General features: G+C 46.0%; 1 protein-coding gene across 2 annotated transcripts in view; it reads right to left on the bottom strand.

Annotated features, from left to right (window-relative positions):
• The window catches only part of KIAA0930 (KIAA0930 ortholog), a 1,042,143-nt gene that overhangs the window by 493,468 nt on the left and 535,753 nt on the right, over positions 1-12,922 (bottom strand). The window contains exon 3 of one of the 2 annotated variants that reach the window (XM_069628175.1): positions 10,430-10,534. In XM_069628175.1, coding sequence (XP_069484276.1) covers positions 10,430-10,534 — 105 coding nt within the window. Of the gene's footprint in view, positions 1-10,429; positions 10,538-12,922 lie in introns of both variants that reach the window. The other variant, XM_069628174.1, reaches the window with a different exon arrangement.

A 12,922-nucleotide genomic window follows, 5' to 3' on the forward strand; every position in this document is an offset into this window, starting at 1 on the left:
CTTCGGCCCCCGGCTAGGACACCCCCGCAAGAGGTGGACCCTTGCAATCCAGGAATTCCAGGAATTTAAAGGACTTCTCGACCGGAATTAACGTGGAAGAGTGTAAAGCTGGTGGAAGGTCCAAAGAGAAGCATCTGCCCCTCGGCGCATACCCTGAGGTGCGCAATAATCGGGGGGCCAGGCGCCTTGCCTCATCCACACTATGGCGGCATCTCAAGTGAGTGGGGGCAGTGTAGTGAGAGGACAGTGGAAGTATTTAGTGAGCTGGGAACGTACCCCGTGGTAGGGAAGAGAGTTATTTCCCTCACTCTGGTGAGGGAGAGCCACGAGGGGCTTCGCATATGGAAGGAGAGAGTGAGAGCCCACCACGAGGGCGGTAGGCTGCGAGTAACTAGGCAGAGCTGCACAGGGGGTGACTGAGATACAGTCCAACACAGTGCGCAACAACCCACCGGGAAAGTAGAGGAGGCCCGGGCAAGGAATCTTCGGCGAAGCTGGTCATATTCCGAGAACTTTGGGTGGGCCTCCCCAGTAAAATGGAGCTGGAACCTATAGGGGTACAGTAGGACCTTGTGTATCCCGGGAAGGCCCCGCTAAGGGAAGCAGGAGAGTGAGGCTATACTCAGCAAACCTCAATAAGAGGTAAAGGCCACAGGGTTCTTATCCCGGAGGCTCTTGGTACCAGTATAAAAATGACTACCAAATCCAAGATTAACGGCGGAAGGGGGGCGTCCGCCATGGGAGACGCGGCTGGCACACTCCCTGCAATTTGGCCAACGCATACCCCGAAGGAGGGCCCAGGTTCAGATCGGGAGAAGTCGGGAGAGGACCCTTCTGCCCAGAGGATGGAAGAGGAGCAGAGTGTGATGTCACGACAGGAATTTCTGGGGGAACTGCATGCCCTACAGGCGAATTTAGCAAAGACCTTCCAAGACCAATTTCAGTTAATGAGGTCTGATCTTAATGATGCCCTAGGGGAAATAAGACAAGAGACGCGACAATTGGGGGGAAAGGACGGATACCCTGGAAAAAAGCCTACAAGAGGTAGAGGGCGAAGTTACAGCTAATAGCGAAGCAATAGAACGCTTGGATGTGGCCACAAGGAATCTTGAAGTTCAAATGGAAGACCTAGAGAACAGGTCCCGCAGGGTCAACATCAGAGTGAAATCGTTACCGGAGTCGGTCCTTGATAGGGACCTGAAAATGGTGCTTCGAGAGATATTTGCCGACATCCTGGGGGAAGAGCATCCTGAGCGAATTGAGCTGGACAGAGTGCATAGAACGGGGCAGATGAGCAAAGGCCTCAAGGCGAGACCCAGAGATGTCCTGGCAGCTTTTTCTAGATATGCCCAGAAGGAAGAAGTGTTGAGGGCGGCTCGGAAGCGGGAACCTATAATGTTCAAGGGCCAGCAAATTGCACTATATCAGGACTTGGCGAGTAGTACACTATTTAAAAGGAGACAGATGGGCCCACTGATAAGAGTGTTAAATGAAAAGGACATACGGTACAAATGGACATTCCCGTTCGGCCTACTCTTTGAGTGGGAAGGAGTCCAGAAGCGCATCACATCCTTGCAAGAAGGGGCAGATGTTCTTCGTATGGAGCTGGAGGATACTCGGCCAGGCCCAGACATGCGGGGAGCCGCGTGGCGCCCCAGGTTGCAACCTTGGAACTGGAAGACAGTAGGAGAGAAGAGGAGAAAGGGAGGCAAGGAGGGCACGAGGCTGCATAAAGATCCCCCAAGTGACGAAATTAATGGAACACGGGTTGGCTCTTGATCGAAGATGTTAACCAAAGGGGCGGTGGGCCTCAAAAGGGAAAACTGGGGCAACGGGGCTGGGAGGAGCAGCCATGTTGGGTACAGAAAGGGCGGGGATGCCCGAGATGGGAGTGGTGAGTAGGTGGGAAGGGATTATCCTTTCGGTGGAGGGATGGGAGGAGGTGGGGAAAGGAAAGGAGAGGGAGGGAGGGGATTGGGGGGGAGGGGACGAGGCCTTCAAAGAAGGGGAGGGAGTGGGGGCAGGAGCGATCAGACGGGCCCAAGTTCTACATGTTTTCTCCTTAAGTGGTCGACGCATAATGTAAGAGGGTTGAACTCCCCGCTAAAAAGGAAAAAGCTGGAGCTCTTTGCGAGGAAGGAAAAACCGGATATTATGGGGCTCCAGGAAACACATTTGGTATTAAAGGACCAAGGTAGGTTAAGGCTGAGAGGCTTTGATCAAATTCTTCATGCCTTGGGTCCAAGTAAATCAAAAGGGGTAGCGTTGGCCATTAGGAATACGATTGACTTTAGAGTCGAGGTAGTTACGAGAGACAAAGAGGGGAGATTTCTGGTAGTCAGGGGGAAGTATCAGGACGCACCCTATACGATTGCAGTGGTCTATGGCCCAAACTCAGGCCAGGAACAGTTTTTACTGCATGTATTGAAGGTAATAGGGGAGCAGGCGTGGGAGCAGATAGTCCTTTTGGGTGACCTGAACATCGCGTGGGACAGGGAGAGGGACAGAAACGGCAAAAGATTGGGAGGAGGCGGGGCGGTTATGTCGGCTGAACTGAAGGAAAAGATCGCTGGATTGGGATTGCGGGATGTGTGGAGGGAAGTAAAGGGAGAAGAGGAGGGGTACACCTTTCTATCTGGGGTGCACGGCTCTCAGTCGCAAATTGATTATATATGGGTCTCGGTAGGGCTAGTGGGTGATATCCGGGAGGTACAAACAGGTCCGATTGGTATTGCGGACCATAAGACGGTATCGATGAACTTGGAATTGGGCAAGAAGAGAAGGGGAATATGGGGCTGGAAGTTTCCAGGCGCGGTCCTGAGGGACCCAGGGGTCAGGGGGGATATTGAGGAGAGGATCAAGATTTTCTTTGCAGTCAATAGGAAGGAGGACACAGGGGAGGGGGTACGATGGGACGCATTCAAGGCTACAATTAGGGGGAACCTGATCGCAGTGTCTGCATACCGTGCGAAGCAATTGAAAGCCTTAGAGGCTCAATTGGAGTCCGAAGTAGAGACGGCTAGGCGGGCGGTGGGTGCGACCCCATCCCGGTTAGCTATGCGGGCTTACAGGAAAGCGCTGGGTCAGTTAGAGCTGTTGCGCACTAAGAAAGCGGAGGGCGCACTCCTTGCTGTGCGGCAAAAATACTACGCGAAGGCCAACAAAGCAGACACGCTTTTAGCACGGCTCCTTAGGGGGAAAAGGGCGAGGAATGCCATTACGGCGTTAAGGGTAGGTAACGGGGAAAGGATCACAAAACGGGAAGAGGTGCAGGAGGCCATAGCAGGTTTTTACGAGTCCCTTTATGCGTCCCAGCATCCCTCGAGCGAGACGCAAGATTTGTTCTTGCAATCAGTGCATCTGCGAGAAATCCGTAATGAAACGAGGGAGGCCCTAAATCGTGAAATTACAGAGGAAGAGGTATGGGAGGTGATCAGAACCCTCCCCATCAACAAGGCCCCGGGCCCGGACGGGTATACGGCTGAATTTTATAAGATGTTTGTTACGCAGCTTGCCCCACACAACTGACCTCACTATTTAACTCGTTTCGGCAGTGCGGTAAAATCGCCCCATCAATGGAGGAAGCAAAAGTAACTCTTGTTCTCAAACCACATAAAGACCCGGAAGAAAGATCAGCCTATCGCCCCATAGCTTTGATCAATCTGGATGCTAAGATCTATACTAAGGTTTTAGCTAACAGGTTGGACGCGGTGCTTCCCTTTTTGGTTCACCCTGACCAAGCGGGGTTTATCAAGGGAAGGCACACGGCGGACAATATTAGAAGGGTGGCCCATCTAGTTGAAAAGGTACAGAGAACGGCCATTCCCGCGGTCTTGGTGGCGCTTGATGCAGAGAAAGCGTTTGACCGCGTGGAGTGGACCTTCCTGTTTCGAGTAATGGGAAAAAATGGGCATTAGAGGGGAATTTCTTACAATGGTCCAGGCAAATTACCGAACTCCGTCAATTAGAATAATGGTGAATGGGACGGCCACTAGGAGGGTTGGTCTCCACAGGGGGACCAAACAGGGTTGCCCACTGTCCCCTATCCTTTATGCGATTTACCTCGAACCACTGTTGCAAGCGATCAGGGAAAGCCCGGACATTAGGGGCATTCCGTTCGGGGGGGAACAACAGAAAGTCGCAGCTTTTGCTGACGACATGCTCTTGATGCTGACATCACCAAGAGAATCGATTCAAGTCGGCCTATCCCTTTTGGATAAATTTGGTGAGGCCTCGGGCCTCAAGGTTAACGCCAACAAATCAGAAATGTTAAATCTGACGCTTAGCGGACAGGAGCGGGGCACGCTGCGGGGCTGTTCTCGCCTGCTATGGAGTCCAGGAGGAATCAGATACTTAGGGGTGGAATCACGGCAACTTTGAGTGGGTGGTATGCTGCGAACTTTCCCCCGCTCCTTAAGGCAATTAAGAGGGAATACCAAAGATGGAGAGGCCTTAGAGTATCATGGTTGGGACGGATCGCAGCGGTAAAGATGGTCACACTCCCATGGCTGCTGTATTTATTCCAGGCGATCCCGCAGCCGGTCCCCTCACACTTCTTTAGGGATCTGGGGACTCTGACCAAAGATTTTGTGTGGGAAGGGAAGAGACCAAGGGTAAGTGGTACTCTATTGATGGGTCCCAAGAGGGGTGGCGGTCTGGCTCTACCAAATTTTAGGCGGCATTATAAGGCAACTCAGTTACATTAGAGAGTGGCTAAAGGAGGAGGAGAGTCAGCGGGAAAAGATATGGGTGAGGATAGACAGGGCGGTGGCCTACCGTAGTCTCGCAGAGGTGCTTTGGCTTCCTAAAGAACATAGGCCGAAACATCTATATGAGAGTACTATTACTAAATTAATGGCAGACATATGGGATAACTTGGTGGTAGCTAAGGGTGTCACTACGTATCCTTCCCCATTTACCCCACTTTTCGGTAACGGTGACTTCACCCTGGGCCTGGAGAAAAGGGCATTTGAGAGGTGGCAGGAGGGAGGATGTAGGAAGTTATGTGACATGTTTCTAAAGGGGGAAATTCTGACTTTTGAGGAATGTAAGCGATTATTTGCAGTACAAGAAAGAGAAAGACTGAGGTATGCTCAGATAAGGCATTGGGTTCTTCATCCGAGAGTTCGGCAGGCTGCAACTAGGGAACCAACACATTTTGAAAGATTCCTACTAACCAACGACGGGTCGAAGGGTCTCATTTCCAATATTTACAAGATTTTGCATATTTCGAATAGGGACCCTCAATGGGCCTATATGCAGAAATGGGAAAAGAGGCTGGGGAGAGAAATCAGTGGGGCTGAGTGGGAAAGACTTTGGAGGAAGATACCCAAACTGGCGAGAGCAACTCAACTCCAGGAAGCATGGTATAAGCTTCTATTTGGGTGGCACTACACCCTGACCCGCCTGCATAAGATGTTTCCTTCAAGGCCGAGTAGTTGTTGGAGAGGATGTGGATTAACAGGCACGGCGGAACATATCTGGTGGGAATGCCCCAGGATCGCACCGTTCTGGGGAGAAGTGCAAAGGGCACAGGAACAGGCCTTCGGCCCGGGGGACACTCGCACTCCAATACAGGTCCTTTTGGGCATTCGAGGGACACCTGAAGTGGGGAGAGTTGGTGGTAGGGAGAAAGCGAGAGTGGTCTTGACGATAGCTGCGATGTTGGTAATAGCTCAGAGATGGAAGAGCCCCGAAGTACCAATGGAACAGGACTGGTTGAGGAAGGTGTGGGACATTGTGGCCTTGGAGTGGGCAACTTACGCCATGGAAAATAAATTGCAGGGATTTGCAGCGGACTGGGGGGAGATTATGACTTTTCTTAAGGGGCATTACAGGGTCATGTGGTGTCCGCAGCGCTTGAGGCTACTGGAGCTACAATAGGGGGAGAAACTGTTCGAAGAACGATGATGTTGATTTTGAATGCTCGTCACTTTGAGGGAGGGAGGGAGGGAGGGGAAGGGTGGGTTTTTTGTTTTGGAGTTGGTGTATTTTGCTGTTAAATTCAATAAAAAGAGTTTTAAAAAAAAACAAATCTGAACATATCTCTAACACCAGAAGAGACCACCACTGGCTCCCCATCCAAGCTAAAATTCTATTTAAAACCCTGAGTATCACTCACAAATGCAGGGCTAACAAAGCACCCAAATACCTCAACATCACAGTCATGATGAAGCCCCAGACCAGACTCCTCAGGTCCAATAAAAACGCATACCTTGAAACCCCTAGATACAAACGAGAGAAAGCAGGGGGTAGCAGCTTCAAAACACTGGCCCCCAGACATTGGAACGCTCTACCCACCCACATTATGAACGAAACGTCCTTCCCTAAATTCAAAAGTTTCTTGAAGACTTGGCTCTTCAATAAGTACTAACTGAACCAGAGCACTAATCCGCTCCAATTAACTGTACATATCTGACTGCTTTGTATATTGTTGTATAATATCTGACTATTTTGTATATTGTTGTATATTATTGACTGCTATTCCTGTGTACCTCTGTGTTCATTCTAAGACTGCATTCTCCCATTGTCTGTAACTACGCCGCGATACCCCCGGGTCTGGGCGTATAACAAATGTAATAAAATAAAATAAATAGATTTAAAAAATTGCAATCAGGCAATTGCGGCCAATCGAAACAAAATTTGGGAAGTTTTCCGCGACCCCTACGAGAGAGTTCTACATTTAAAAAGTCATACCTCGTCTCACTTATGGACTGGACTTGTTTTCAGAAGATCTACATGCATATTTAACTTATATAGAAGGCTATATCTGGAGGTCTGTACTTTTCTTCCTACCTAAATGTGTGCCATTGGCATGATCAAATATGAATTTGGTCTAAAATCTCTAGCCACAATTGTTACTTGGAAACAAATGTTTCTGTGGCGTAAATGCCACAGATCAGGGGAGGATACACTATATGCTTGTGCTGCTAGGGGTACTGCAAATCCTTTTTTCAATATACTGCATAATGAGACTATGCAATGTTTAGTCAGAATTGGTATGTCTGTAGTCTCATTACGCAATAAACCCAAGAAAGTTAAAATGAGTCTCGAGGGTTTTGACTGGCAAACAACCAAAAGCATAATTACCGAAACCAAATTGTACAAATATGCTTGTTCCATCTGGAAATGGGTCCCGGCTATGGAATGTTATCTTAAGAAATGGCCTAGCAAACAAATGTGGAATGATTTTATGCGCTTCAGATTCAACGTCATTCAAACGAATCAAATTAATTGTATTAGAAATTGTATATCAGGGGACTGGAAATGGTGTTGTTTTTGTAATAAGGAAGGAGTGGTAGAAACACTACAGCATATTTTGTTGGTGTGTCCGGGACTTTTATCTTATACGAAACTTTATTTTGCACAATTTGTACACTCAACCCATGAGGTAAACAGAGAATTCATATGGCACAGAATGCTACATGAGAATTTACCAACTCTGAACATTTGGGTCACTTCGTTTTTGAGAAATGTATGTGAACTTTGCTAGCCGGATGCAAAATTTGTTGTTTTTCCGTATTATCTGTTGGAAAGCACCGTGATGCTAAGGAATACGTTTCTTTTGTAACCTCTACCCATTACTGTGGTGTTTCTTCATTTTTATTAATTTTTTTTTTTTACTGATTTTACACAATTAATTTTCTTCTTTTCTAATGTAAACAAATGATTGTCTTACTGGTCAATTATGTACCTAATGTATTGCTTTGGATTTTCTTATTGATTCTGTAACTCTAATTCTGAAATTTTGTTAATCGATTCTGGTTTCTTTTTTAACTTTTGTAAAGGTTTATCACAAACCAAAACAAAATAAAAAATAAAAAAATAAAAAGGTTTTGAGTCTGTGGCTTCCACAGGATTGCGGCGTCAAGAAGGTCGAGCCAGCTCAAGACTGTCCAATGATGAGATGCAGTCGTATAGCGGTTATCAGCTCAAAATCAGATGAAGGAACCAGGCGGTGATGGGTCAAGCCAGCATCTCGAATCGGTTAATTCTGCTGAAAGAGTCCTACAATGCAATGTGGGTCTACAATGGCAATCAGCTCAGAAATGCTATAATGATGGAGCGGAGGCAGGCAATAGGATGAGTCAGAAGTTTGATGGCTCAACAGCAGACTGAAGAAGCAGCAATTGTCAAAGCAAGTTCTGGTGATTCTCAAGCATCTCAAAACGGTTGAGCCGGCTTGAAAGAGGATTGAAGCTAGAAAACATGGAGGCCCTGGGGTTTTCCAGAGAAATTGCAATCTCCTCTAGATTTCTACTTGTACAATTTAAAATCTGCATTGGGTGTATTACCACCTGTGCCTTACTTTTTCGTTGGCGCCGCACTGATAGCTCAAATTGCTTAAGATGCGGAGTGGAAGAAGGCACCTTTTTACAAATTCTCTTGTATTGCCAGCAAATGTGTCGGTTCTGGGCAGCATGGCGCAATAATGTAACAGTTATACTAGGGACAGAGATACCCTGTGAACCCAAGTTATTATTTCTGGCAATATGGGGTGAGAACTCATACAATTGGCATGAGAAACGTTTTGTCCACAGCGGTTGGCCTCATCAAACGTAATATATGGCTATGAAGTGGGTTCCACAGAGCAGCCCCAAATATAGACAATGGGGGACTGACCCAGACATTTGGATGTCCCTTGAAAGGCGCATATACACCGCAAGAGGATGTCCTGACAAAATCTGGCGAAAGCGGGAGGAGAGTGGATATGCATCTCTGATGGGGTGGGGCATAGGGAGATGTCTGTGCTAAATGTAGAATAGACAACCGACTACTGTATACTGCTCTGGAACTTGTGATACACTGTAACCAATCATGTTTTTGTCTTGTTATAAAATCAACATTATTTTACTAAAAAATATAAAGAGGCCCCCTGCAACATGTGAACTTGCTCTGTGTCACTGAAGAGCAGGTTCTGCATATCAGAGAAGTGATGCAGCAAGGCACAGTTGTACACAATACATTTGACATGGAGTTTGCTGAAAGGCTGGTCCGATTAGCAGGCCACCTTTTCTGGGATGTAATTATCATTTCATTATTAATATATTTTTTAAAAACACAGGTACAAGTGGCAATCCTAAACAGTAACAGAGGCAAGGAAATGATCAGGTGCAGTGTGAAGCCCTAAATATGAAGTCATACACCAGCTCTGCAGACTTTAATGCCGGATAATGATGGATGTGGGCGAGGAAAAGGACAGAACATTCATATAAGAATCCCTGCAACTCCCACAAATAGAAAACTTTGACTAAAGCAACTTGCAACCCTCACAGACATCACCTCAGATATACCAACCATGCTTTTCACCAAGAAAACTGCCATGCCACCCACAAGGCCAAAACTAAAAAGAAGGGCACACTGTGATGAAACAAGTACTGAAGGACATAGGTAAACAACAATGATGAAAAGTAAAAAAATAAAAAAACAAATAGTGGAGAAAAAGTAAAGAGACATTAATAAATTGGCAAAATGTGAAAATAGTTTTTTCAAAAAGAAGTATAAACCTGAAGAAATTCATAAGTGTATGTAGCGGGCACTTCTGTGATGTGATGTCATATCATGGAGAAAGAACCCACAGAGCTGATGTGGAGGGAGATTTCCCTTGCAATGCTTGGAATTGCCCAAGAGAAAGAATGGATTTTTACAGTAGGTGCTCTTTGGAGAATGTGAAACAGGAATTGCTTCTAAAGGTTATGAATCTGAGACAACGTCTATACTGAAGAAATCTGAAAGCACCCTTAGTTTTAACTATTGAATAACTCTAGATCTCTATTGCTTTTGATATTTTCTTATTAACTGGTTATTCAATAAACCATTTGGTCAGTTCGAAAAATTAGTTCAGAATTCTCTCCTGGTTTTTCAATTCTTCATGGTCTGGCCATGGCGTTAATGAGCTGGACATTTTAAGACAAACTCCATACACAATAAATACAAACACCTTTACCTTTCTACCCCAAAATGCACACAAAGCCACACTTGTGAGACCAGGATAAAGGGACATGGCAGTAAACAAACTCTGAAAGGTGGTGTATGATGAGCACAGCTTTGAAATCTTGAGTTATATCATAATGGCCAAGGATCTTCATTCAGGAGTAGTCAAAGGTGATAGTTAAGGCCTTCTTAAAAATCCAGAAAGTACCCTATCTACTGCTGAGTTGGCAATAGGCCACATATTATCAGGTGAATGTTCATCCTATGCAACAGTGCTTTGCATGCTGAGATTTATTATTTTGCTTTGTATGGTGGGCTGCAAGTGCCAGAATGCAGAGCGTTTTTCGCCAATAAAACAAATGAATACAGTTGCTCCTAATGACATGGGCCCAATTGGAAACTCTGCTGGGACATACTGTAAGCTGTCCTAAAGCCGAAAATTCAAGTCATCATATTTCCTTAGAAAAAAAAAGCACAAAAAGGTACATTTTCTAACCTTTTGGAGAACAAGATTCAAGTAAACGCTTTCTTCCCAGTCAATGTCAGGGTCTCCAAGGCCAGGTAGCTTCTTGGAGTCCTTCCGGTAGACTTCAACCTCCACCTGCTGGCAGCCAACAACATTTTCAGTTATTAAAATATTTACAAACTCTGTGACATGCCAATTATAGAATAAATGGTAGACATCAATCCTGTTAGTTAACTCAATTCTATCTGCAGTTTAACAGCATTATATGTATTACTTTAAAACATGGTCTTCCCTCCAAGAACAGGTCGTTTCGCGCCCCCCCCCACTCTGAGACACATCCCAAATCCAATAGCAGATTCTGCTTTTTTCAGCTATGCAATGCAATACGTCACCAAGCTACTCACTTTATAATCGAGAACCACAGCACAAGGCTTTTCTATAGAAGAGGCAAGAGAATAGGGATAGATGTAACAATTAAATCAAATTAAAATACATTGATGGGAACAAATTGATGGGCGTTGCAGTTAAGGGTGGAACAGTGAAGGGTGAAGACCAGCTTTTGACCAGCCTCTTTGCATATGAACCTTTGCTTATTTTCGTTTTAATTAAGCTCATGATTTGCACAAGCAAATCTTTCGCTAATCACAAACACATATTCAATAACAATTCCAAATTCAGCATTATATATAAATCTAAACATTTGCTTGCCTTCCTACCTTCTGCACCTGTGAGTACCCCTGGCTTGTAAATTACTGTGCTGTCTCTCCAAACTGCATTACTCACCTATAATGCATTCACTCCTCTTCCTCCTACTCACCTATCCCTATGCTGTTTCTCCAATCACGCTACAGCATCCCTCTTTCCTATCCCGATTATAAAACTCACAACTCAAAAACTCCCAATACTCCATCTCTGTTTCACCTACTTCCAACAAACAAAGCAGACAAGCTAACCATACCTCCCCTAACACTATCCACCTGGTCTCTCTTCCTCCGAGACTCAACATCTCTACTGTATCAAATTAACATTGCACTCTGAAATGCCCAGTCTGTAGGCAACACAACCTCCTTTATCACAGACTTCTTTCACACCAGCACTCCTCCCTTAGACTTTCTTGCCATCACTGAAACAATGATTTCTCCATCTGACACTGTGAATCTGGCGCCCCTACACGACTCCAAACTATCCTTCATTTACTCTGATCTGAAAGGCACAGGAGGAGGTGGCACACACCTACTATCTTCCCAACTCAACACCTCATAAATCTCCAATGCCACTTCCTCTCCTACCTCCTTTGAATTCACCCTCTCTACTATTGCTCCACCTCACATGTTTCACATCTCCATCTATCGGCCTCCTGGTCCCACTGGACCATTCTTTGATGAACTCAGGTAACTCCTTCATTCTCTTTCCAATAAACAACACCTCCTTCTCTTAGCTGACTTTAACATTCCATCTCCAACCACATCTCAGAAATCTGGACTTTAGTTGTTTCTACGTGACCATGCTTGCCCACTATCCATAAACTACCTACCCAAACCAGGGGCAGCTCTATGGATCTCTTATTTATCCCCACCCCTCTCTCAGCCAACAATAAAACTGTCACACGATCCCCATCTCATCCCTCCAATGTTTCCACCACCATCTCGTTTCCAAACTCAACCTCTCCTTGCCACTTGCCTCACCTATTACTAAAAGGAAATTTAAACCTTCCATGCCGCCCTTTCTTTCAGACCTCCAGTTTTCACTCTCCTCTTTCACACCTGATGCCTCTTCCACTAACACTGCCTTTGCTAGCTTCCAATCCATACTATACAACTCATTCTCCTCTCACTTCCTAATGCTAACTTTCACCCCTAAATCTCAGCATCCTCAACCACGGGCAACGCCATTTATATAATCTCTCTCCGCACAGACATGCGTCAGCTGCTGTGCAAATTGAGGTGTACCAATACGCATGAGAACCTGCAACTCTACCTCACTGCCCTGAACTCTCCAAAGTCCTCTCTTGATGGAGTGAAAAGGGAGTTCTACCTCACCCTCATTGACTCTCACTCCAACCATCTTCACCGGCTACAGGGCACCCTAAACTCACTCCTTATGCCTCCTAAATCTATGCCTATCAACTCCACTCTCACAGCCATTGACCTAGCTGAATATGAATTAGAGACTCTCTCCTTCCCTTCCTCACACTCCCTCCCCTCCTACATTCTACACTATGCCTACTCTCTTATCCTCTGCCTCTATCTCCCACTTAAGCCACATTAATGCTGATGACATCCTATCTCTACTGATGAAGGCGAACCCCTCGTGCCCCTTCAGACCCTCTTGCTCCACAGCTAGTCAAGCCTATTGCCCCTTTGTGGCCTCTCACCTCGCTGAACTCTTCAACCTATCCTTCCACTCGGCTTGCTATCCCTCTCTTGTCAAAACTGCCACGTACTAAAAAAGCAGGGGGCTGACCAAAACCTACAGGCTAACCTTTGCCCTGTGTCTCTCGTTCCACACTACTATAAAGTGCTA

The sequence above is a fragment of the Ambystoma mexicanum genome, chromosome 12 (assembly GCF_040938575.1).
Source record: "Ambystoma mexicanum isolate Mex_15411 chromosome 12, UKY_AmexF1_1, whole genome shotgun sequence".
Lineage (NCBI taxonomy): Eukaryota > Metazoa > Chordata > Amphibia > Caudata > Ambystomatidae > Ambystoma > Ambystoma mexicanum.